Genomic DNA, 26,541 nt, shown 5'->3' with positions numbered 1-26,541 from the left:
TTTGTGAATTTGACACTCAGAAAAACAATACCAACTGAGAGGAGTAGATCCACATTCGACAAAAAAAAAACCAATAAATTCACTTTTCCCTTCCTTCAAAAAATTGTCCTTAAATATGAATAAGGAATGGAAACAGGGAATTAATTTGAAATCTTTTCAGTTACGGTTATCATCTCGCTTTCTGTTTTCAATTCTGACGCTATTTCAAGTTTGCACTTCAATTTTTGTTTTCAGGTTTCTGGAAATTGGTGGGAAAAAGTTTTGGTGGGACAGTTTTTCAAATTACTTAATTCTTGAATTCGTCAATTTGGATGGAATTTTATCAACTTTTTTGAACATTCTGTTGGTAGGTACTTTCAACTAACGTTCACCGCCGCGCAGTTGTGGCAGAAATTTTATTTTGAAGGTAGGCATGGTCAACTGTGAAAAAATAAATTTAATTGAAAAGCTGTAGACTTTTCAAAGAATGTGATTCTATGATACTGAAAATCAGGCAGAATGATTAAAATGTTACGTGAGAGGGAGAGCAGCAACTCATTCTTCCTTATTTAATTAACATTGTTTTTTAAAGTAGAACACTCATCAATTGTTTATTTCTGTACCTTAAAATATTTCTTTCGTTTTTTCCAGATCATACAGACTTGATTTCTTTTTGGGTTCTCGTCCTAACATTGCATAAAATTGAGTCTTTTCGCCAAGAATTTCTAAAAATTATCCAAAAATGAACTCAAATTTGCTGCAAATTCATTTCCTCTTTGGAAAACGAGAAGAAAAAATGCACCAGTAACACGTTCACAACCGTTTCGTTTTTCGCGTTAAAACCGATAAAATTCTCTACTTTGCTAGTACCTAATCGAAGAGTAATACTCTCGTAACTAACAAGACGATTAATCGTCGAAACTTTGTACTATTCTTGATCACGTGCCAACATATTACTTTCCCATTAGTGGATCGTGTTTTTTATCTGTTTGATTTTGGTGATTTTTCTCTTCCTCTCTTCAGATTCGTCGAGTGGTATACCAACTACCTACATAACACACGATAACTCGATGGTTCGACTGCTTCTGTTCTGCAGTGTACGAGTACGTGTGGTATATTGTGCCCTGTCGTAAACACCGGTACTATGCAAGGTAAGAATTGAATGATTTTATGTATTTAAACAATTCTATTGTATTTTGGTGTAGGTATGTACGTAAAAAGAGCGAGAGGTTATGATAGGCAAGATGCAGGTGCTTCGCGAACAGAATTTAGTAGTGTCGGTGTCTGGATTCGCTATAAGTAGTAAGCAGTAAGCACCGCGTGAACCGCCACTCAACACCGCTTCATTTTTAGAAATACTTGAAAAATAGTCGTCTTGCTATTGAACTAACCAAAGATACTTATACTTAATGTCTTCGATAGGGACACGTTTTCGCCGATGGCGGGGTGCTCTTCTTACTTAATACATTGTAGATGTGCATGTTCCATCTTATTGGTGGCTTTTAGCGAGGGTGAAAATTGACGTTTTTACGGGTCGGAATTTTCGTATAGTCGTATTATACGTAAATACGTAAGCGTTCATTCTCCAGCTGAATCACATCGTTTGGATTTTCTCTGACATCATCTTATCGTTACTTCTTTACTAGGGGAGAATGGCTTCATAAAAGGAATTTATACACTTTGCAGTATTCTCCAAGAGGTACATACGTATATAAATTTAGCGTATTTTATCTTTATATGTATGTAAAAAGTTGTAGGAAAATGTTAAATTTACAAACTATGTACAAAAACAAAATACTACCTTGTGAAAGTTTCACGTAACGAGTACTGAATAGAATAATAATAGAAAAAAAAAAAAAAAAAAAAAACTTCAAAAGTAAAAAACTTATCGGAATAGAAACTTGGAAGTTTGCTTTTTTCCATTGCGAATGGCTACACAACTTTTTGGTGTGATGTATGTATTTTTTTACTCCGAAGAGAAATAAGAATAAAAAATAAGAAACGTGTGAGGTATTTGTAAGCTCTAACATAGACTTTAAAAACCTGTATAAATGTGAAAATTTCACGAGATATTTAAAATTCTTTCGAATTGTTTGGTTATTTATTTATAAAAGCTAGATCTTACGTGATCAGTTCAGCTATGATCATAAAAATGTGCGAAGTTACCAAGGTCAATGCTTTGAGGTAAACCGAAGTCGAGTATTTATAGGTACGTTTACGATTTCAATTTGAAGTTTAAATATTGATTATTTATACGCTACTGCAAAGGTTTTTGATAGGTTCGAATTGAATTAACGTGGAGTGCTTTTCACTGAAAATATCTACCTATACCTATATTTTTTTCAATTTATTTGGTCTGAAAACGGGCAAAATATATCTATCGGTAACTGAAATCTATGTATATGTCGATGATAGTGAAATTTGACGTGACACGAAATTGCGTTGGAATACATGGCTATAATATTGCGTAATCACCAACCTTTGCGAAACTCGTATCAAGTTTTGAGAAAATTTTCTCCTTTGAGTGCTTATACATAATAGGTATCTATATCTTGCATATTATAAGACAATTCCAAGTCAGCAGACTACTTATACATCTTCTATACTTCATTTATATTACCGAAGTATAAAAGGTACCCTATCTATAAATGAATTTCAAATAACCTCGTTAATTTAATTATGCTTCAGGCAAAGGATGGTTTCAAGTTGTGAAAAATAAACCGACGTTGAGAACTCATTTAATATAGAGTTCACCATGCCAAAGCTTAATGATTAGATGTGAATTTCTCTTTGATTTTGCTCATGCACATAGCGCACAGAAAATGTAAGATGATATGGTTGAAAGGTGGTCAAACTTTAAACAACTAGGATAAATAGAAATTTCCACCGAGGAGTTAGCTTATGTTAGATCTAAAGCATTGTAAAAGCTATTCCTTGCTTTGTTTCTTTTGAAAAAGGGATATTCCAATATAAAACGTCGGTGCTTTAATTATATTCGTTATACGAGTATATCAGAAAATTGGCGATCAATGTAGAAGACTTGAAAGGAATTTGGAATATTATAGGCTAAAGGCTTATTAAATGAATTCGTGGCGTAAACAAGGTCGGTGAGGTGGAAACGTGAGGTGATGGAAATTTTCAAATGTGCGTTTTGCTTGCGTACTTATTTTTATTTATAGTATTGAAGAAAAAAAACAAAAAACAAAAAAAAAACAGAAAACAAAACAGAATAACTATCATAGTTGTAGATAGTTGACCGAATCGATGGAGTCGTAAAATTTAATTGAATTGATCCGATTTAACTGGATTTTGGAAGCTTTTTTTTCGTAATTTTTTTATAGGAAAAATTGGAAAAAACACAAGATTTTTACTCAAGTTGATATTCACCGACTGTTTCAATTGACTTGCGACTCGTCATTTTAATTAAGTTTCAATCTATTAGCAAATATGTTTACTGCTTATCATCAGCCAATAATACTGAACATTGCAATACAATTTCATCATTAAAATATATTAAGTATGTACAAAGAATTGACAGCTCCGGTTTTTTTCTTCTGAAATTCACCCGTTGATTACAAATTTATTTTCGAACTAATTACACCTGAAATCTTATACAAACGGCTCGAAACGTTTGATAGGGTTCCCGAGAAGCACCCAACAAAGTTATCGAAAGTCCATTTTCACTGTTGGCCAATCTGACGAAATTTAAAATCCCTGAGGAAAATTTAAAGTGCGCTGGAAGTTTTAGAAAGGCTCAGAAATTGTTTTTGAGCTGCAGGGTTGAATGTGTAGAGTCATGCAACAAACCGGTTGATTTTGCTTTGAAAATGAAAGTTCAAAAAATCGAAAATTTTCGAATTTTCAAAAATTCACCAGAAATGTATGAGACATGCTCTATCGTGTTAGCTTGATGTCACGCAGCGGCGCAGTGCTTTACCCTCCCACCACTCCCCTTCGGTATGTTGGATTATTTAGCTATAACCCAAATTGGAGAAGAAAAAAACACAAAAACAAAATTTAGCTGCTGGAAAAATGTGCTTGAAAATTTCCTAATACAAGTACAATGTTACACACACGATTCGAATCGATTTTTTTACTTCCTATGTAAGTACCTACTAAGTAGTTACTCAATTTTACGAGTGTTTCCAACAATGGTGGAATGTGCGTTCCAAAACTACACTAACGAATCGACCGGCCGTATCTTATGTCAATATTTTTACAAACCGTTTGAAATATAATCGGTACAAATGAGTAAGTTATTAGGTAGGTAGGTAGGTAGGTAGGTAGGTATCAAGTCTTGAAAATCGTACAGGGTGTTCCAGAATAACCTTTCACATTTTGGTGAGCACTGATCTGCGTTCAAATGGTGTTAGGGGAATGGTAAAAGCGGTTCCAGGTAGCCAACACATGCCGAATTATGTTTCAGTATTAATTTTTTACCATGGAGAAGTGGACGGCTGTGCAGCGCGCTTTTATTGTAAAGGCCTTTTTCAAAAATAATGACTCTTACATTAGTGCAATTCGTGCCTTCCGCAAACATTTTAAACTTACCGGTAAAAGTGAAGTGCCATCGAGGCCAACAGTGAAATTATGGGTAAAAAACTTCGAGAAAACCGCTCATGCTTGTAAAAATAAGCCTACAGGTCGGAAAAGATCAGTAAGAACGCCAGAAACAACGGACCGAGTAAGGCATTCAGTACAGACTACCCCTACCACTTCAATACGTAAACGAGCGTTAAATTTAAAAATCAAACCAACTTCTCTGCAACGAATTTTATCTGAAGACCTCAGTTTCCATCCATATAAGATTTTAATCATTCAAAAGTTACAAAAAACTGATTTTGTGAGAAGAAAATCATTTGCCGAGGATATGCTTACAAGAATTGATACTGGTGAGATTCCATTGAACTCGTTACTCTTTACTGATGAAGCTCATTTTTATCTAAACGGTGATGTGAATAAACAAAATATGCGCTACTGGTCGACAGAGAATCCGATGATAATACACGAGAAACCTCTACACTCCGCTAAGTTGACTGTTTGGATGGGCGTGGCTAAATTCGGTATAGTGGGACCGTATGTGTTTGATGAAACGGTGAACGGTGAGAGGTATCGCAAAATGTTAAACGAGTTTCTCATTCCTGAATTGAAACGCAGACACAAGTATAGAGTTACTTGGTTCCAACAGGATGGCGCTACCTGTCATTCCGCAACGGACACGATTTCTTTATTGCGTGAGCATTTTGGTCATCGAATAATTTCGCTGAACACAGAAATTTCATGGCCACCTCGATCCCCTGATTTTTCAGCATGTGATTTTTTTTTATGGGGTTACCTCAAGTCAAAAGTATATCAAGATGATCCTAGGACTCTGAAACAGCTCCTAGATAATATTATTCGTGAATCAAGACTGATTAGAAGAGAAATGCTCAACAAAGTGTTCAATAATTTTAAAAAACGTTTGGTCGATTGTGTCAAAAATGATGGAAAACATCTTGGTGGAATAATTTTTAAAACTTAATTTATAATGAAAACTCAAATATATGGTCTAAAAACGGCACATTTCTACTTCATTTTGGTTATAAAAAAATTTCCGTAACCATTTTTCTCTCAGAGCTACTAATAAAACAAAAGTGAAAGGTTATTCTGGAACACCCTGTATATCAACATTATGAGTAGGTAGGCAACATTGAACGTATGACTAGACGTAAATGGCAGTGCCTAAGTATATCTTCATTGTTGTATTCCATCCACAAATTGCGGAATGTTTGAGGACGAGGAAAGACGTTTTGCTTGAAATAGTGAAACGATAGATACTTATCTTCATGTCAACTTATTACATGGTAGATACAGAATAACTTTTGTACATAAACGAAACAAGTGAAGGAAATATCGAGACTCGAGAGAGAAGAGTAAACTTATTGACATCTAAGCATGTGTTGTATTATATCGGTACTTCGGTACACATTGTAAAGATATCTTTGTATACATACAGTTGCAATAAGTAAAGTTGAGCTTGAGCGTCACCCTGGCTGTGAAAATGGAGGAAATACACCAAAGTTAGAAAGGTATAGAGGTGCTGTTCGCAAAAGGCAACAAAATATCGTTTTATTAATTCGTGACTAGGCGTAATTTTGTTTGAATTAAAGATACAACCGAGCAGGTACCCTTTCAAGTTGAATTCATTGGTTTGGTTCCTTCGTATATATGTATAAGGTAAGGTTGCAATCTCATTTTCAGGAAATAGGCTACGTTTTTTGGTAATACACGATATTAGAAACACGCACCGAGTGAAATTCCACACAAGCGTGTTAATTTCTCAACGACTGAAAGGGATTTTTCCAACATAGGTAGTCAGATTTCCATTTCCATTTTACTCGTAAGAACTTTTAAAGCTCGAGAAAATCTCATTTTTGAGGAAACGTTACACCAATTGAAGTATTATTTCAAAATAAAGACTCTTTTTGTGAAATTACAAGTATTATAAGCCGATTTTTATGAAAAGTGGTCTGATGGCTATACAAAGGAAATTACTCGAGATGAAAGGGGTTGATTGGGGTTTGCAAATTTTTGAAACGAAGAATACGGTTTGATCCTCATGTAAATGACATCGTGGTGGACATAAATTGCAATTTATTGAAAAAAGGGCCCCACAGCTATTCAGCTGTAGTAAGGTCTATAATATTCGATGATTTTCAACGTAAACAGGACGCCAAAGTACACATAATGTAGGAAAAGTTTTGAAAAAAATAACATTAACATTATGATCGATGCACAGATGAGTGGAGGGGAAGAAGCTGAGTTTAAATTTTTACCTACGCAAAATATTCGATCGAATGAAGGGTATTTTTTCATCAAATAATATCAATCTAAATGCGCACACGACCATATGAGCCATGATATCGGATAAATGTCGGATTTTTAACAGGTGTCCTTAATAATTTATTCATTAATGGAAAATTTGACGCGCGCGTTAGACTACCTATACTCCTTTTACGTAGTAGGTATAGAGTAACGCTGTGCCATCGAAAGTACATATCTTGTGTATAGCAGTCATTTATGTCGCGGAATTTGGCGAAAAAATTCGGTATACGCCCTTCACCTGGCTTGCCTGTCCTTCGATATGGCTGAGGGCTGTATGGGCAATAACACTATGTTCAAAAACTTACCTTTAATCCAAAAACACTTCCAGAGTAGAGTAACAAAATCGTCGGCCACAACAGAAACATGTTGGCGGGGTAGACAAGCACACAAAAACACTGAATTTCGATTCGAGTATGGCGCGTCCGATATAACCGAGTTCGCGTTTATGTCTAAAAGATTATGTATAAAAGTTGGTTAAAAAGTAGCTTTTACGTTTTCGTATAAAATCGATCGAACTATGAGTCAGAGTAGAATAGAATAGCGCACCTTTTATGAAACACACTTTACGGCCAAGTACAGAAAGCGACGCGCACTCGCAACGACCGGCGCATTGCAATGGTGCCTCCTGCTCGTACTGCTCGGTGTTTACCCAGCGGTTTCACCCGTCGAGGAAGCACAGTGTTGTCTGTTGTCGTGTTTAGAAATTGTGTCGACAGCTGGTTCACGGCGGCATCGGCAGCCGAGCCTTAGGTAGAGTTAGGTACAACGCCATCGGATCGCAGGCTAAAGATGCTGCGAAGTCGAGATAATAAAATGAGTAATATGGAAATATGTTACTCGATCGATTTACCAGCCGCCGGAATGGGAATTGCAATGGACCACGAACAAGTTGGCCTGGGCCGGAGAAAAGTAGATGCGGAGGGTGTTTTGGTTAGATTTTTTGTTCCTGTTGTTGTGTTGTGGTGCTGTAGTGTTTACAGTTTATGTCTGTGATGTAATCTTGCCACTTGCCAGCACATGTGCTTGTGCTCATTGCCTAGGCACGTAATACATATTTGTCGAGGTTTTAATTAGTCGAGTCTCGTCGAAGAAAGCGAAAAACAAAGTGCAAGAATTCACCTTATCGTGCACTAAACTAACGTACCTACGAGAAGGCAGGGAGTAGAGGGCGGGGTACATAACATATAACACGTGTACTTATTGGAAAATTAACTGGCATGCCTGATTACCTATGTACCTGTTCTGTGTCCTGTGTCCAGCAATAAAATTGTTTGTTTTGTTTTCGTTTTTTTTTCTGATGAATTACCCATAGTATATTATGGACTAGATCGTTTTCTTCGAATTCATGACCATAAATAAATTACCTATGTTTTTATTCGATTGCCCTATTTATGAAAAAAAGCGAATGTGTGATAAAATAACTAATAAGCATTTCCAAATCGTGACCAGATTTGTTCAATAATCAAAATATACATATTATGAAGGAATTTTTGGACGATCCTACGTCAGACTTCTACAATTCTCAACAAGTAATGGTAGCAGAAATCTCGCATAGACTCGTGTTCACGCTTTCTGAACGATTTTTTTCCTGTAAATTTTAGCAACTAAATCGCAAAATTCGGGCTCTAACCTGCAAAATTTTTATAAATTGAGATTAGAGTTTTTATGCTAATTTTACAACAAATCAATGAATTTGAATGGGCAGCTACACTTCGTGAGCAAGAGCTGTATGATGGAATTATTTCGGAATCCAGAGACTGGTAGCAGCAAATTGAAAGAGCGAATATCTAAATTAGCTAAATTGTACATTCAAGACGATTATATGGTGTATTGGTGTTTGACGTAACTTTTTAAAATAAATAAAACAGTTTCATGCGTAAAATAGTCCATCTCCAAAATGAAAGAAATTATACTCGTATTATACCATACATACTCGTAAACTGTATCTGATATTAAGATACCTACTTATTTTGAAAAAAATTGAATTTGAAATTTCTAAAAGTTGAAATGTTTTTGATTTTGAAGATAAATGTCATTTTGTGAAACTGACTGTCTCTGAAATTTAAGGGATTGAAGGCAATAAGTTATTAAAATTTTAAGATGCCCTACTCTGGAAAATTAATTTGTCCGTAGCGCCTTCAATTTTAAGAATAAGCTACCTATTTTACAAGATCACTTTTTTGTTCGTCTTGAATTTGAAAGGTTGTAGGTACCTGAATTTGGTTTTCACTTTTCAGAAGTTCAAGTAACTTTTGCATTTAAACTGCCCGATTTACAATTTTTTTTGATTTTTTACCATTAACTTTGACAACACTGATAAATTATTCAATAACTGAAACTTTTTCAAAATGTACTTTATCACACCGTGAATTAAATCGTCACAATTTTTAAAAATCATTGTCAAAAAGAAAATATATGACCAAGGATTTATTTATTTTTTTTAAAAGGTCTCATTATTCATTTCACTGATTTTTGTGGTTTTTGTGAAAGTTATCAACTACATGTGTAGATAAACCTTGATTTGTCGAAAAAAAATGTAACTTCAATGTAATGCATTATCTTTTTTTATTTTGATTTCTTTATTTAGCCACACCGTGTACAGCCTTTTGGCTAGAGACGTGGAGACAATTAGGAATTAGAACTCCCCTAGCAAAAGACTGAAATTTTTAGAAAATTTTCCAACATGAGTAATACATAACCCAGTTTTGAATATTTTGAAGAGGCAATCCGCTCTCCGCCTCTCCTACCTCAGTGTCTCTCGTCTTGATCATTAGTGCGCGTTGAAAATAATGGCATTCAAGCAAGAATGATCTTGAATTAATGTTCAGATATAGGTCCCATTTTTCCAAAAACGATGCATGGAAATTGTGATTATCTCAAAAAATGGTACCTAAACATGGATCGATCAAAGTTGCCAACTCCCAAGATTTTTCATGCATCCTCAAAATATCAAAAAAAATGAAAATTTTTGAAAATTCAATCAAAATTAGGTAGTTAATTATTTCCAAAAATTCCCAAAAAATGTCCCTTTGTGAAATGTTTTTGCTTTTTTGTCATTATTTTTTAAAATTACCTACCTATGTGTTTTTTAATCGAGCGAGTAGGTATCGAGTTCTTTGTCAAAAGAGAAGTCTAAAGATCAATAATTTTACTTATTATCTCCAGGAAAGGTTTCATTTTTGACAAATTTGATAACATTTAAAAATTGAAGTTCAATACTTCAGAAGTTGGTAGCTGCATGACACCTTTTTATGCTCATTAGAAAGCGCTTTAATATGTATTATCTTTCCAAAGAACCCATGACGACAAACAATCCCAAGATTCTTCGAAAGGAGGGGTTGGCAGTAAGCCATCGCTTATAATTTTTTCAAGAATTCCACTTCCTAATATAGCCTTCGTTAGGTCACATTTTCCCTGGCAAATCTAGGTAGGTACTTGAAATTGAAGAAAATCTAATCCAGCTCTCAACATTTGCATTACTTACCTAAGTAGGTACTTCAGTTTCTTATTTTGTATGTGCTGAATGTGTGCTTATATCTGTGTGGTTTAATTTGTAATCCTCGGTCATTTGGTTAATTAATTTGGATCATAAAAATTATACTAGGTACATACATTTGCAGCCTTGCCGAATAAGTAGGTACAACGTACTGACGATAGAAGTAAGTGAGTATAAGTAAAAGTTGTCATGCATTATTTACGATGGTGGTTATACTTGAAATAAAATTTAATTTATTGCCAGAATTACTTCTGTCGTTATTAAGTATAACCGGGAAATTATCGACTTTGCAGAAGTTTTGCTCTTGCTCTAATGAATTGTACTATTCTATGGTGATTCTTGGTTGCAAACTTTTAGCTAACTAACAAAGTAACAATAAGCTTCTTATCGCGCTATTCCTTTTAACAAAATATTTTGATCAATTAGGAACAATACTTATGTTATTATCAGCTGAATAATTTTACTTTCAGTATTCCCTGGTTAACAAAAAAATACGAGTACCACCAATCTTGCGAATACCTGGTGAAATTATGCCACATTTTAATTTTTAAAAAAAAGAACAAATTAGAATACCTATAGGCCTATTATTTCATTGAGTGCCTGCTAGAAGTGTTATAAATGATGGGTGAAAGCTAACAGGGTGCTGATTATTTTTTTAAGTGTAACTATGGCGATTTTTTATTCATTAGGTATTTTTTGAGATGCCTATTTGAAGCACCATTCAAGTCTTTGTTCGAAAAGGAAGGTATTAGGTAAGCATTTCAATGCACGTAAGTAAACTTGAATGCGTAGAAAGTAATTCGAAAGATCGAGTTCGTTTTCTGCTTAAGACATTACTCGTACGCACCATTATGTCTGAATTTGTCAGTAAAAACGCTTTATGGAAAATTTATGATAACCAAAAATTTATTTTTTGTTCATTCTTCTATACTTCATTGTCTGAATATGTGAGTCAAGTTTGTTCATAACATAACATAACGTAAGTAAATCGTACATCCGTTCGAAATGTTCATTTGGATGAGAGATCTAGCCTACCAATCATTTGAAAGGAATAATTTATTTTTTGAAGCGTAATGGAAATATGACGTAAATTAATCGCTCGAAAGGACAATCAGCATCGTGGATTATGTTATTTTCTAATACAATGGTCAAATTATATCGCAGTAATACACATATCCTACATATATACCTAATGTGTCTAAAACAGATGAACATGTTGAGGAGATGTAACCGCATAACAACGATATATGTAGAGGTGTCTGTAATTCGTATTCGTACTCGAATTGCTGTCCGGGTATACCTACCTATACCTATTACCTGCCTACTTACGTACGTATAACGCGGTAAAGACACGCGGTTTATATCCGAATTACGAATAACGTCACAGAATATTGCTGTAATTGACAAAATGAGCCATGAGGTGACAACAGGGAGATCATTGTGTAGCATAGGTAGGTAGGTACCTACAGCAACATAACAGGCCTGTAAAAATTATGACTAGGTACTTCCCTTTCTCGTTCAGTTACTTGGGTCACTATACCTACTTATTTTTGGAGTTTTTACTGAAAGGTATACGAGTAAATAGAATTTCTAAAGAAGTATGTTTATGTTTATTTCTCGTATGAGTCGTGTGCTGAGTATGGGGCACACTTCTCAAAGTGTATTGCATTACTCGTTATTTTGTTTCTCTTCGATCGAAGAATTATAATTTACCGCCAATATAAGTAAATCGTTGTGCACTCTAATGCATATTCGAGGAACGAATTTTGAACCAGAACGCTATCTCTAAGCTTTCTTTTTTTTCTTTCGTTAGCGGAATCGATTGTTCTTTATACTGATAGAGTGCGCCGTTGATTTCTTTTATCGTACGAGCTGTGATACTCCATGTAGGTATCGTATCTGCGATTTTTTTCATTTTTTTAAAAGTACCAAACGTAGGAAATTATCCAACATTTTTTGAAGTTTTTAAGTCTGACAAAATGTCAAGAATTCATCAGTACTTTTTCAAGTTTGTAAAAGTGAAAAAAAATGACGAAAATGCCAGAAATGGCCCATTTCAAATGGACAATTTTTTCAGTTTTCAAAAGCCTGTCATAATGTTAAGAATTCATCGTGATTTTTTCTAAGTTCTTAAAAGTCAGAACAAATTCTGTAAAATCAGAGATACGTATCTAGTTACTCTCAAACTCCGAGTACCTACCTATTGATAAGTGCTCACCGCAACCAAACCAAAATTTTTTTGTTTCGGTAACTCGGTTGCTCGTTATGTAGGTGAGCAGGAGCACTAAAGAGGCATTATTATGTATGTAATATCAAAATGGCACATTGTGTTCATTTTTCGACACCCATGTCTGACGTAATGTCAGGATCTCTGTAGAATGTTTTGCGTTTTCGAATGTCAGCTTATGTCTCACGGTTCAGCTGACGTGGGTCGGCTTCTCCTTTTTAAATTTTTCAAAAGTCAGACATACCTAATGTGAAAAATTCTAGAATTTTTTTCCGTTGTCAAAAGTCAGTGTCTTAAAAGTTTCGGATAGACTCCCGGCGAAAAAAACATATCCATGTCCAAAAGAAAAAGAAGAAAAAGAATCTCACTCATAATACCACAAGATTATTTTTGAAAGTTTAAGATCAAGTCAGATTTGATATCTATGGTACTCGTAATTCTACTTCATCGCAAACTCACTCTCTCTATCCTTCTGAAAAACAAAAGTAAAAAATGCTCAAAAATGGTTTTCGTAATTTCGAATAGGTAGGTATTTTGGCCTATTAGGAGGTGTGAGGTGCTATGTATGTACGTATATACGAGTACTATATGTAGGTACACTGACTTACGAAGTTTGTATGTACAGTAACTGTATCATAGTGGCGCTTTTTGAAAATAATCCTGTGCACAATAATTTATCGGAGAAAAAACTGAAAATCGTTAATCTGATCTTCTTTAATTAATTCTTTGGAGAAGGATGATGCTTCGGTGGGAAACATGATTTTCAAACTAGAAAAATGAATTCATGATGGGGAAACTTTCAATAAGTAATGGCGATTTTTTTCATGTAGGTAACGGTTGAAAAAGATCCCAAGAAATAGCAAATTATCCACTTCCTACCCAAGTATGTGTATTACCTACCTACACGAGCATATGCGATATGACATTAATATAGCGGAGTTATATTTATTTTTTAGAATTAGCCGACTTACCAGAGCCATTCATATCTACTAAAAGTTGTTGTAAAATTCGATTCAGAATTAGACCAGGGCGTTATCGAGAGAGGTATTCTGCTCGTTCAAAGTTTATACGAGTATTCTTGGCAAAATGAATACCTACTTACGTTATGTACGAAGGAGTTAGCCCGGGTTTGAATTGAAATGGTAAAATTCGTACAAACTTTTAAGCGGTAACTATTAATTTGGAGCAAAGCGTATTGCGAATCTAATCAGATAACGAATATGAGAAAATTTTCGTAAATTTAATTGATAAGGTTTTAGCGTTGCTAGTGAAGAAGGAATTTAGGAAATTTGAAAGTTTTCAGTTGCTTCTTTTGTTGAAAAAGCTGGCACTTCGGTTCTTGTACGTACCCGCGTACTTTTCAATAGACACGGCGATACGCGATGTATTGTGCGGTCTTGTATGCTATATTTCCGCTTTTTATTCGACGTTTTCTATCCTTCATTCTTATCGACTATTCTGGTCCAAGATATGACATCCGATTTATTAGGTATGTGCTACGAGTATTCGCGTATTCGAATACTACGTACGAAGACGAACGTATTTTATCTCACGAACATTACGTACGTGAAGCAATCGCTGCGGTACCACACCATAAGATCCATTTTTGTGAAATGAACATTTCGCTGTACTCGAGTTGATTGCTTTCATAAGTATTGAATACTTACTTTACCTGTATGTGCTTATTTACTTTCTAGTTTTATTTGTAAGCTTCTCAACAATCTTCGTAGTAAGTACCTACATACGCGTATATATGTATGTACTTTAAAAAGAGTTTCATACTACGTATGTATAAGAGCAACAAAAAAGAATCATTACCTAACTCATAAAAAAATAATAATAATAAAATTTTTTGATTTCTTTTGTAATAATATTTTAATTTATTCCGTCATCCATCTCGAAGGTACAATTTTTTTTTATTCTTTAGCGGCGATGAATTTAAGATAGGTACATTTTTGTATAAATTTTGTAGATTTTCAACAAGTATTTTCATTTTGTTAACGTTATTAAAAAGTTTTTTCTCGTATTTGGAAATTCAAACAGAATTTATCTCGGTTGTTATTAGGTTTTCGTGTCGTGTTTTCGTCTGGAATTCGTATTGTCACGTAAGTTTTATTTCTGTAAGATGAACAGCTTTGATTCTCCAAAGTTTTTCCATCGATATAAAAATGTTGCGCTATTAAAAGTTGACAAATATTACTTATTTTCATTTTAGTGCGCACTAGATGCCTAAAAAGTTTACTTTTATCGCATTACGTAACAATTATTGATTAGGGAGCCTTCCTTCTTAACTTGGTGGATCGGTTCTATTAAAGGAATTCGGTGAGGGTAATGTACGTATGTCTATGTACCTATGTGTGTGTGAATTTTTTTTCGCGATGAATTGAAAAAGTCAATTTTGTACTGACGACCGATGGTCCAAACGCTACGCCACGCCGCGCCGTATCGTTATCGTGAATTTAATTAACAACACATTGGAAAATCAATGGGTTTTGTGGAAAGACAAGACAACTCGACTAAAGTGTATGTACCTAACGCAGAAAAGCATAAAATAGCCGCTGTCGTTCAACTGTGCGGGTACCTCTAGCTACACTTGAAATTGTTCTATATGTACATAGTACACATACGGCGCGGTGGTCGAGGTAGAGATACCAGTATATATCGAGCTCTAGCTACCCCCTTACCCATTGTGTAGACTTTTGAAGCCCAAATGTTGAAAGGAAAAAGATCAGGGTAAGTCAGCAAGGTTGGAGTTTATTGGTATACTAACGCTACGGCGATGGGTAAGTGTTGGATAAGTGTATGGAGAAAAAGTATGTATGCAGGCGGCACGTGAAGAGAATTTTACTGTCAGGTAACCGCAGTCCTTTCAACTTTTAATGAATAATGTCAGTAATAAGCTTTGGTTGTTCTGTTTTGCGGACAAAATTCGACGACCAAATACTAAAGTTTAACGCGAATGGATGCGAGGCTTTTAATTAAATTTTAATCTCATCCGCTTCGGAAAGAGATACACGTATGACGTTTTATGTTAATGTTATCATAAGTCTCATTATGCTTATATGACTTTAAAGCGTATAAAATAATTCTCGAATTACGTAGAACTAGGTAATAGGTATGTATCTTGTTTTCTTTTTTGCATGCATGCATATTGGCGACGCAGTCAACGATACCATTCCATAACTTATGTCGTCAGAATTTCCTTTCATGTTTTTAACCCCTAAAAAAATTCTTCCTCTTATTCTAACAATGTACTAAACAAATCTGGAAAATGTTGAAATTCGTGTTTGCAGTGAATTTTTGAAACCATCAACTTAATTACGAGGAACCTTACTACCTACTCATAAGAAATGAGAAAAGTACAAATGAAAATTTTGTAGCTATTTTTCACTGTTTGAAGAAAACTAAGTAAGCTCGACTGCCCCCTGGACAGCTCCATGGCCGAACCTCTGGTTTGGGCTCTTACTTGGAAAATTTGTTTTGAGCTCTGTACCTACTATACTGGGAGTTGGTGAGTTGATTCCCAAAATGAAAAAAGTGTACGAATTGATTCCCACCTTTTATTTTCGAGTGTACGAATTGATTCCAGTCTATTAGCGTTACCCAGGAGACATCACGAGGAGGTTGGCTGGGTTGTCTCCCAAAAAATATGTTGCTATAAAGCTTTTAGAAAAAAAAAGGATCATGAGAAGGTGAGAAGGATGGTTATAAATCTATGTACATAATGAATTGAAACATAACTGAGAAACGCGAACTCCAATGACGTGATCTCCTTCTTGCTGTATCGATTCATGGTTTCTTCAATGAAATTAAGCTTTTCAGTTTTCATATTCTGAGTTTTTCCATTTAAGAGGAAGTAAACGAGAGGTACGAAAACCGAATCTTTGTACCCATGAATCGTAAAAATCTGAGTGAAAAACTTCGGACAGGATTTAAAAGTGTCATCCACGTAGGTACGAGATCTTCTTCACACTACATAAAACGTTCAAGTTCTCAGCCGTGGAGAACCAATTATACCATTATCTTTATCGTTGACAAGTACATGGGAATTAATTCGTACACTCGAAAATAAAAGGTGGGAATCAATTCGGACACTTTCATTTCAAAAAAAAATCAAACGGGAATCAACTCACCAACAGTCACTATATGTACTAGGTATACTTATACGATCAGAGTTGGTGTAACTGATCAACAAAACGTTGAAAATTTGAAGAAAAATTGAATTTTACTTCATCAAAAATAGGAAATTTTGCAAAAATACACAGCGTCTTTCTCTTGGGTAAGTACATATGTAACTCAACAGGTACAAATGAAATTATGTCATTGTAACTGACTGAGTGAATCGAGTGATCACGCTACAACGTGATTTGTTTTCATTGTAACTTGAGCTATGAGTATTACATATAACTTACGTGAGAATTAATATTAAGATAATTAATAAATTTGGCCCTAAAATTGTTTAATTTCATTGAATATATACCTATTTATTTGGATTGGGTACCTATTCGTGAAAAATTGCTCACGTCAGTGTTGAATTATTATTACCTGCAATCCTACATTGAATTTTCACTTCACTCTGATCAAACTGATCACATTTCAGAGATTTATTTAGGTACTCCCTACTAACTTTACATGGTAGGTAAGTACTACCTACCTATCTTTCCTATTTCATAGCACTAGAGTAAATAATTTGCGTTTTTACGCACCCTGCTGTTTGAATACATGGTACTTTACTTACCTAGGCTACCAACTACCTACCTCTACTACCTAATATCGATGTGCATTGTGCAAGCCCCACTCCTGGTAGTTTCTTATCTCGTTCTTATCAGATTAGTTGACAGTAAAGGTTCCAATTTCCACGTGAGCTTCATTAATCCAAATTGGCAAATAGTGGTTTCCTATTCCTACTGACGTTGTTCTGTTCTGTGTTTCTTTCTCCGTTGGTTCGCGATTCGCGTGTGTCCCAATTGTTTTATTGGTGCCGCAATGGATTAGAATGGAATGGAATTTTTCTGGACGTTTTTACATAAGGAACCAATTCCTATCATGAATTTATATTTTTTATGTACTCAGTTACTCAGTACCTTTGTGTCCTGATATTTCTCGCAACAGTGTACATGTTCGATGTTTACGTCTATTTTAGTAGTTGTTCCCGTGTTCATTTCTTTTTCTACTTCACTGTCAACGAACCGAGGTATGTGATATAGAAAGTTAGACACTCGCATATTTTTTAAGCTAAATAAATAATATAATCATCCAAGTGGTGTAGCCAGGATTTTCTTTGAGGGGGAGGGGGCAAAATCGAATTTTTAGTCATAAAAAATCGAAATTAAAGGTACATAATTTAAAATTTTTTTCCTGTGAATGTTTTGATTCATAAATCTGCATAAGAAAACTTTAACAGATCTGATTGGATTAGATCAAACTTACGCTTGCCTGATCAAATAAAATTCAGATCCGGACATTCTCTCGATCCAGTCTGATGATCTAATAATTTTCTTCTGGTTTTCCATTGCAAGAACAATGGACATTTGGAATAAAATGACGGGATTTTTTGGGAGGGGAGGGGAGGGGAAGGGGAGGGGAGGGGGACGAGGATTCAGCACTTGAAACATTCCTTTTACACAGTAGGTGGTATAGGTGGAGGTACCTCGTACATCTAGAGAGCAGCTTCACAAAAATTGCCAAGCGTAACATTTTAATAAAACTTGCGATTTGTATAAAAATATTAATAAAAATTTAATTTAATTAACATCGTGTTTCCAATTGTAAGTAAGTAAACGAGACTTTGTAGCTCAGATAATATTTTCACAACTCATTGTTGAAGTTTTTACCATAGAAAATATTTTTAATAAACTTTCAGGTAATTTATGTTTTTTTTTCGAAAAAAAAATTACTCCAAGGTTTATTTTGCTCTCAGTTTCTTATTTTTTTCTCTCTCTCTTAAATTCTTATTGTTGCGAAGTACCTACCTAGCGAAGACGTGCTATTAACGCGACGAATATCATTACGCTGTAAATATTCAGGATAATTGCGAGAATTTAATTTGTTTGCAACATGCACTCGTTCAAAAGAAGAGAAAAAATAGAGAAAATTTTTTAAGACGTTGGGGAATAGTAATCGGTGATCATTGTAGAAATGAATTGGGGAAAAGTTCGTTTACCGTGAAAATATACCTCTGAGATTGAACATCTCTGGATATAGGTAGTTAAGGTACCTGTGAGAGATGAAGTTTTCAACCGACTGTAAGTTAGTAGGTACAGGTAGATGTGTTGGCTTTGTGACTGGGGATGGATGTAATTTAATTATTTGCATTTCTAGTTCCACTAACCGAAGCTCTTTTAAAGCAAGAAAATATTATTTCGTTGCGGAACTCAAAGAAATGTCGTATTTTCATTAGTACATACGTGCGTTTGCAAAACATTTACGAAAATTTATCCCACGTAGAGAAGATGTGCCCTTAAAAGAAACAGTTGCTCGATAGGCAGGGTATACTGGGTACCTATATGTTGAATATCACTGGTTTGTTTTCTATTAAGTTTTCATGAAAAAATTTGTGTTTTTTGCATGTAGACGAGCTTTTACTTTTTTTTTTTTTTTGAGGAAAAGCTTCTCAAAAAAGTATCCACGTAATGGAATTATAAGATAACAAAATTTCAACGAGAAGTGAATATTTTAAACGCATTACCGCATTTTATACTTTGGTTAAAATTTATTATTAAAAAATGTGTTTCAACTCGAGCCTGAAAAAAAAATGTAAATGTTAGAACACTGGCGAATGACGCACGGTTCATGTATACGTTTACGTATTACGTAGGTCTAGGTAGTATACATATGTAGGTAGGTACCTATACCAGTTAAGAAAACTATATAGGTATGTGTGTGGGAATTCTGTTGATAAGTTGATCTTTTTTGTTATAAAGGATTTGTTCGTTTACGTGATATATTTCGCAAAGATATACGTATATACAAATATTAACCTGCCCGTTTGAAGATTTCCGTATTTGTTATTCAGCTCATTGTTCGAGATGGCGTATAAATATCGAATAAGATGTAAATATTTTCGGTTACATCTCAATAAATTCTTAATGCAAGAATTCAAATCGTATTGCAATGCTACTCGTAAGGCGTTTATAAAAGCTCGAAAATGTTACGAGAGCGTCTGTGTGAAATACTGTTATGCTTATTTTGTATCAGGTTTTGTGGATAGCGAATTTTATTGAAAAAATCCTGGCACGTGTTTGATTCTCAGCAAGATCAGAGATGTACAAGATGTAAGATGTATTTTTGTATCCTGAACTAAGTATAATATGCAGGGTGTCCCATCAGATGTTTTCAGTTTTCTATACACGAAGACTTCAAATTTAAATCACTTGACCGAATATTAGTAATCGAAAACTTTGTGTAAAGAGTTGACTATCTTGAAGGTTGAAGGAAAACACGACGACAAGAGTAGTTCTGATGTGATTTTTCGTGATTTCCTACACGGAAAATCTAACTTGTAATTATTTTGTTCAGTAAAAAAGCTAACGGGAAGAAAAGAATAATTACATCGTGTTATCAAAAATTGAAGCGATCTGAAGAAAAAACCAAAATTGAAACTTGCTGAAGATTACAAAAATTTCACTTACAAAGCAAGAGCAGCTGATTTGCAAAAATTGGAAAAATTGTTAGACTTGATGTGAAAATGAAAACAACGTCCAAAAACACACGACCAAGAAAAATTTCAAGTGCTATAGATTTCCTTTTTTGATTTTTGGTGAATTTTTTGAAAGTTCAATTTTACTCATTTCCCATGAAAAATTTCAGAAATTGAAGTAAAAAGATGAAATTTGATTTAGGATTTATACCAATTGTTTGACCTTCTGGATCAATTGGCTGATTGTTTTGATCCGTTCTGAAGCCTCGACTAAATAATTTTTTTGATTTTCAGTTTCCAGAAAATTCTGTCGAAGAGATCCAAATTGAACGTACCTATGTACATATGTCTGTTAAAACACGAATTGTAAGTTCTTGTGACTCGATTATTAGTTCTATGGGCAAATAATATTCAAATCTGTTCTCATAATTTTAAATGAATATTCTCAAACATGAAAACGCATTGGGTACTTAGGGTACTTTTGAAACGAATCGAAAATTCGTCTCTTATGCATCGAGGTTGAAATCCAAAATCCTATCAAGTACATTTTCGACTTCTTACTCGTATATCGATTATTCATCATCATGAGTAATTTTGGACTTCTAATAATGGATTTTAGAATTTGATTCTAGTGTGTTTTAGGCACCATGTTTCGAAATGGGTTATTTCAGTAATTTTATGAAATTGTTTGAAAACGTGAAAATCCAAAAATCCTTTAAAGACTCCAAAACTGCTTGAAATTATCACATCAATTTATTCGGAAGATGAAAAACACCTAAGGTTATAAATAAAATTACAGCATGCTACTGTATTCCAAATTGAACAAATCTTTCTGAATTTTTTCTTAACAGTTTTCTTTCTTCATTTAAAGTTTGTTTTTATTTTTCCGTGCGCATATGTTCTTAAGTTTCAATTTTTCAGAAAGCCATGCTCCATGGGACGAGGGGAGAAGGTTATTTTTGATGATTTTTTCAACCTATTGAAATTTCTGCTGTACAGAGGGTGTGCCTAAAAAATATTTAAACGAATGAATTTTTAACACATCCAATTTATGATAATAAAATACATGATAATAGCTGTGTGCCTAATTTAAAGTTGCATTTCAATTGAAGCCCTCTACGTCATAACAAAGATTAAGTACTTCTACAAAATATTTTTAGAAATACCTACGTTTTGTGTTTCACGTATAAATTTACCTAACCTATCTATCAACCTACCTACCTATTTATACATACAGCAATGCATCATCATAAATTTGTGTTTACGATGTGATATCGAAAACAGCTGTTAAATATGAATTTGAATATTTCGATATTGTTACACGCCTCATGAGCATGTGTCAATAACATTCATTGTAAGTTCACTTTGCTAAAAGCGCGTTAATGAACAAATCACCTACGTGCTCCATACAGGGTAGAATTTTATAAACTCATTACGAAGCTCCAATTAACTGATTTTTGTTCCCTTTATCGATAGCTTTAATATAATATTATGCTGGTAGCGTATGCAAATAAACGAATGTGCTAGCCATAGCTCCGAAAAATTCATAATTTGAACATTTTTTTTCCAGAAAATCTTCATTTCCTAACAGCTTGTTCAAGTTCAAAATTTCAAAGAAGTCTGAAAATTCAACACTCCTGACTTTAATCTATTCTCAGTTTCATGCGCTGTCAAGTAGGCTGGAATATTGCAATTTCCCTTGCAATTTTGAGAAGCCTCTATGAACATTTACTTCATGATACTTTTCAACATCACTGTTTTATACATACTTGTATGTACAACAAAATTTTCTTTAGTTTCTGATTGTCTTCAGATTTTTCTCAATTTATTAAACCAAATTCGCCGGATTGGAAATGCATGTTCACTGTTTATACCTTTGATTCATTCATTCGCAATGGCAATCGTATAGCTGATACTCGCTTGAATCCAATAATTTTCAACGTGTTTTTCAAAAAATTGATTATCGATGAGATTTTTAAAGCAGATTTTCAACCTTTTAAAATTGTCTTATGAATTAACGAATTTTGCAAAATACTTACTTATTCAACATTTTTTTCATTCCATTTTAGTCCATTATTTTAAACTTGCGTGATCTATGATTCGAATTAGGACATCCTATATAATGTATTAATGTAGTGCGAGTACATAATGTATACATATAGATTGCCCCCATACATTACGCAGCCCATGACATTTCACTGACTTTTTGCGGACCGACGTTTGGTTTGCACTAGCAGGGGCGCGCTTGTTTTTTTCCATGTGTTCTCAAAGCAGCTCACTGCTGGGCTATGGAAAGAAGGTATATACTCCATCATGTTGGAGAAAGACTTATATTTGGGCTTGTAATTCCATTTTCAATTCTTAAAGAGGGCTCTCCACTCAAGTGTGTTTTTTAGATATTCACCAGACTTTTTCCACCATCAAAAAAATGTTTTCATTCACTTCTAGAGAGGTGAGGAACTCAAATAGCTCGTGCATGTAACGCCAAGTTCATAAAATCGGATAATGCAGGTCTTTAATGGTATTCTGCCTCATATACACACTGCGTTGGCTTGTTTTTGAATGTCTGTGGCGAGTGAAAACAGAGCAGTCTTTTTGCAGCCCGGTACTGGGTTGCAAAAAGTCCAGATGGGCCGCAAAAAGTCTGAGTTTTGTGTAGTATGGGCTGCGTAATACCACTTTTCATGTGTATGGTAATAGGTATACCTCAACCCTGCATCCTAAACCTAGACTCCATAATACATACGCGTATAGGGTGATGCGTAGTAATAATGCACTCACTGGTATGTTTCATGCATGCTTTGGGGCGTATATTCACACGAAGTTTAAAAAAATATTAATCAATCACGAAAAGTACATAGGTTATTTGGCGTTTGCAACTTTTTCTACTAAGTATTTACTCGTGCTGACTGCTGATGGGTATTCACGTGTAATTTTATATATTGAACGAGTATAATATAACGTCGGGGAAAAGCGGCACGTTACCGCATCACCTGTTGATAACTGAAGAACGTTATTTGCCGACTGTCGAGGGTAGTATTTTAGTAAGACGAAAGAGGGATAGTTTTGGGAAAGTTATGAAGGTTTGCGCACGTTCACCGTGTTCTACCAGTCGCTCTAGTGTAAAGAAATTTTACTCAAAAGACTTAATCGCGAGGTATCCTGCCGCTTTTCAACTATCGAAATACATTTAACTGCTTTTCCATAGTGAAACGAATCGGTTTTCGTATTTTCGAAGCTTTGAGGTACGTATTTATCGTTTATATTTGTTATTTCGTTTTATCGTTGAGAATTTTTGGAATTTTTTTATTTTTCATTCCTAACCAAATCTAGGTAGGAATTTGAATAAAATGTTTTCATACTTTTGCGTTCAAAGGTGATCGAATTTTACATGTAGAATGTAGATGTTATATTTATTTTCTGCTAAAGTTTTGCTTATAGTTTGAAGCGAATTATTCGTATTTCAGGTATTTAATTTTGAATTTTCTTAAAAGTGATTAAAAGTTGAAATTATTTAACGAAAATATTTTTCCGAGTACCTACCTAATATGTTGTAAGATATGGAAATGGATGTTTGTAATGGGCTATAAATGAAATATAACAAAAATGAAATATCTTCGTGATTTTCGGTGTAACTTTCTGAAAATCTTTTATCTTTCAAATTGAAAGGGCTGTGAGCAATTTTATTTCGAAAAGAAATGCATACCTACCGTTTTCAAAATTCTTAATAACAATTCCTTTTAGTTTCAACACAAATTTTTGTTGTTTTACTTTTCAAGTAATGAAAGAATGTTCTTCTGTGAAATTGTTTATCTTTGAAGGCGAATGAGTTATGGGCATTGATGATGTTAGGTATTAAAAGTTATGAACTCAATTGCCTTTTTCAGTTTTGGATAGGGGATCAAGTAGACCTGTTACACTAGATCGTATTATGTAGGTATTATAGAATTTTTTTCATTAATTGTTAGGTACTAAAAATATTCCAAAAACTACCCTTGAGATTTTCATTTACCTATTAATATTTTTATTTTTTTTTCAAGTTCTATGTATGTATACCTTTTTAGCTTCATAATTACCACAACAATTAAAGGAGCTGTAAGCTGAAAATTTTCATCGTTTCATTTTTTTTTTAAATGATAAAAATAATATAACAACAACTGTTTCGTTCCTGAAAGTAAAATTAGAACTTAGGTTTGTATTCGTAGAAATTTGTTGTTTAAAAAATGTTGAAACATTTCTACTAGGTACCTAAACCTATCTATCCGTTTTTCGGAAATTTGATTGTTTTTACGTAGCTCTTTCAATTTTGATAGTAAACAGTTGGGCGAAAGATCCTTATTTGTTCGTTGCAAGAAATCGTGCCAAAAATACAAGGGACGTTTGAGCAGTGATCGATCAAGCTAATAATATGGATGTAATCAAGCACCCCTGAAAAATTCAGATTGCCTATGTTGAAAATCAGATGATCAGGAAAAAAACGTCGAAATAAATTTCATTTAGTACAACAAAAAGTACCCAAGTGAAATTTGTCCGATTAAGTTTTTGCTTATAATTTGTAAATTGAAGGTGCTATGAATCGATTATCAAAAAAATTATTCACGATTTCAAAAATGACCGAAAAAATAGATAGTAAGTACATACATACGTCACAAAATAAACAAATTTTATTAAATATAACAATTTATTTGTCTGGCATTAAAAAGTTTGATTAACTCGGAGCACCAATTACTTTATAATTTCAGTCTTGGGTAAAAAGTTGCGATTGTCTAGTTTCTTCAACTTGTTTTCTGGCACACTAATCATTTTCCTGATCATTTTTCAAGTAACAATCTTCTTCTCCTTTTTTTCTTTTTTTGAAAATCTGCTCATAATTCCTTCATGCAATTTGCAATAGATAAGTATCATTTCTTAATTTCCCTATGGCCAAATATTCATTTTCAACCTTTTTTTCTAATGAAAAATATTTGCCCATTTAATTTTCGAGCATGGACAACACGTCCCTTGTTCCATGATTGTGAGATGTTTTTTTCAATGGTGCTTGATTATATGTACTCCAATTTTTATTTTGACCATTCAGTTTTTGAACATTCCCTTATTTATGTAATTATGTAAACTTGAACTGTTTAGAAAGAGAAAAAGGAAAGAAGAAGTGGAAAGAGGGGAAACGCAGCCAAATTTCTACATACTTAAATACCTGCCGCATTGTTCCTTACATACTTTCATCTCTTGAAAATGTGAAAAAGAACTTTATTTCCGATTGTTTGGCGAAGGCTTTTGTCAACACTTTTGATTACGAGATTAACTTATTAAAGCAGCAACGTTGAGAAATAGCATCCATATAATATATGGCGCGAAAAGTTGGTAATCTTCGTCAGAAATTGTTTACCAAGTTGGGCTTGAAATTCGCGAATATTTCGTGATATAGGTACCTAGCCGAAATGCGGCGAATAAAATGTAGTAACGTAGCTAAGAAATTGTTTAGGAAAATGTCGACGTGTTTTTGTTTCGCGCAAGATAATACCGAGTGTTGTTGGATTCGCTTGTGTAAAATAGATGTGTGATATTTCAATTTCGTTTTTTACCATTTGTTGCCGGAGTATAAGTATATTACATTCGATATATTCGCATTGTCCCTGAATTTTTCATTGTGTTCTATCTTACATGCTTATATTATTTACTCGGGTAACGCGATATTATTTTTATTACTTTGCTCCGTCAGCTTCCGCAAAGTTTACAAATTTCTTGATGCCATTGTACCTACGACTACGAAGGTATAACCCATCTAATAATGTTTTACGCCAACTTACCTACCTTATTCGCTAGAATTCGCGCTCGAATACTTTGGAAATTTTCATAACACGGTGTTGAAAATTTTACTCCATCTCTGGTGTCCGAGATGTGACAAAAAAATATGACATTATGGTGTGAAAGTTTCGCGTAGATTTAAATGTTTAACGCTTTTTAGCGAGGTAAAAAAAAATAGGTACTGCAAAATTACAGATACCGCAGGTGTAATATTTCGCGGTGTAAGCGTAATTGCTGTTTGTATTTTATTAGTGCTCGGCAAGGTGTACAATTTTGTTAGTTAATATGTTCTCTAAATTATCGTGTTTGCAGGTAAATTTGGTTTTTATTTCATTTGGCAGGGGTACACACATTTAAACGCGGTGAGATTTTAGAATTTGTTATCCGATTTTTTTTCATTTTGTATTGGAAATAAAGGTGAATTTTTTATTACCTATTACATTCGTAAAATAAAACACCGCATTCGTAGTCGTCGAAGTGATAATTTTATTTTCTACTTGTGTAAAAATATTTCGTATTTTGGTAATTTTC

General features: G+C 34.0%; 2 protein-coding genes across 5 annotated transcripts in view; one reads left to right on the top strand and one right to left on the bottom strand.

Annotated features, from left to right (window-relative positions):
• The window catches only part of Appl (amyloid-beta-like protein), a 74,441-nt gene extending 66,971 nt beyond the window's left edge, over positions 1 to 7,470 (bottom strand). The window contains exon 1 of the mRNA XM_065345561.1: positions 7,149 to 7,470. Coding sequence (XP_065201633.1) covers positions 7,149 to 7,208 — 60 coding nt within the window. The 5' untranslated portion in view covers positions 7,209 to 7,470. The remainder of the gene's footprint in view (positions 1 to 7,148) is intronic.
• LOC135832360 (protein qui-1) overlaps positions 1,094 to 26,541 on the top strand; it is a 155,820-nt gene continuing 130,372 nt past the window's right edge. For 2 of the 4 annotated variants that reach the window (XM_065345552.1, XM_065345550.1), the window contains exon 1: positions 23,270 to 23,450. Coding sequence is in view for 1 of the 4 variants with exons in the window: in XM_065345549.1 (XP_065201621.1) it covers positions 1,124 to 1,130 (7 nt within the window). In the remaining 3 variants the exon portion in view is untranslated. Of the gene's footprint in view, positions 1,131 to 23,269; positions 23,451 to 26,541 lie in introns of those variants that run through there. The other 2 variants (XM_065345549.1, XM_065345551.1) reach the window with 2 other exon arrangements.

Source organism: Planococcus citri, chromosome 1, assembly GCF_950023065.1.
Source record: "Planococcus citri chromosome 1, ihPlaCitr1.1, whole genome shotgun sequence".
Lineage (NCBI taxonomy): Eukaryota > Metazoa > Arthropoda > Insecta > Hemiptera > Pseudococcidae > Planococcus > Planococcus citri.
The sequence above is the reverse complement of the archived record's forward strand: the minus strand, read 5'-3'. Positions and strand labels throughout refer to the sequence as shown.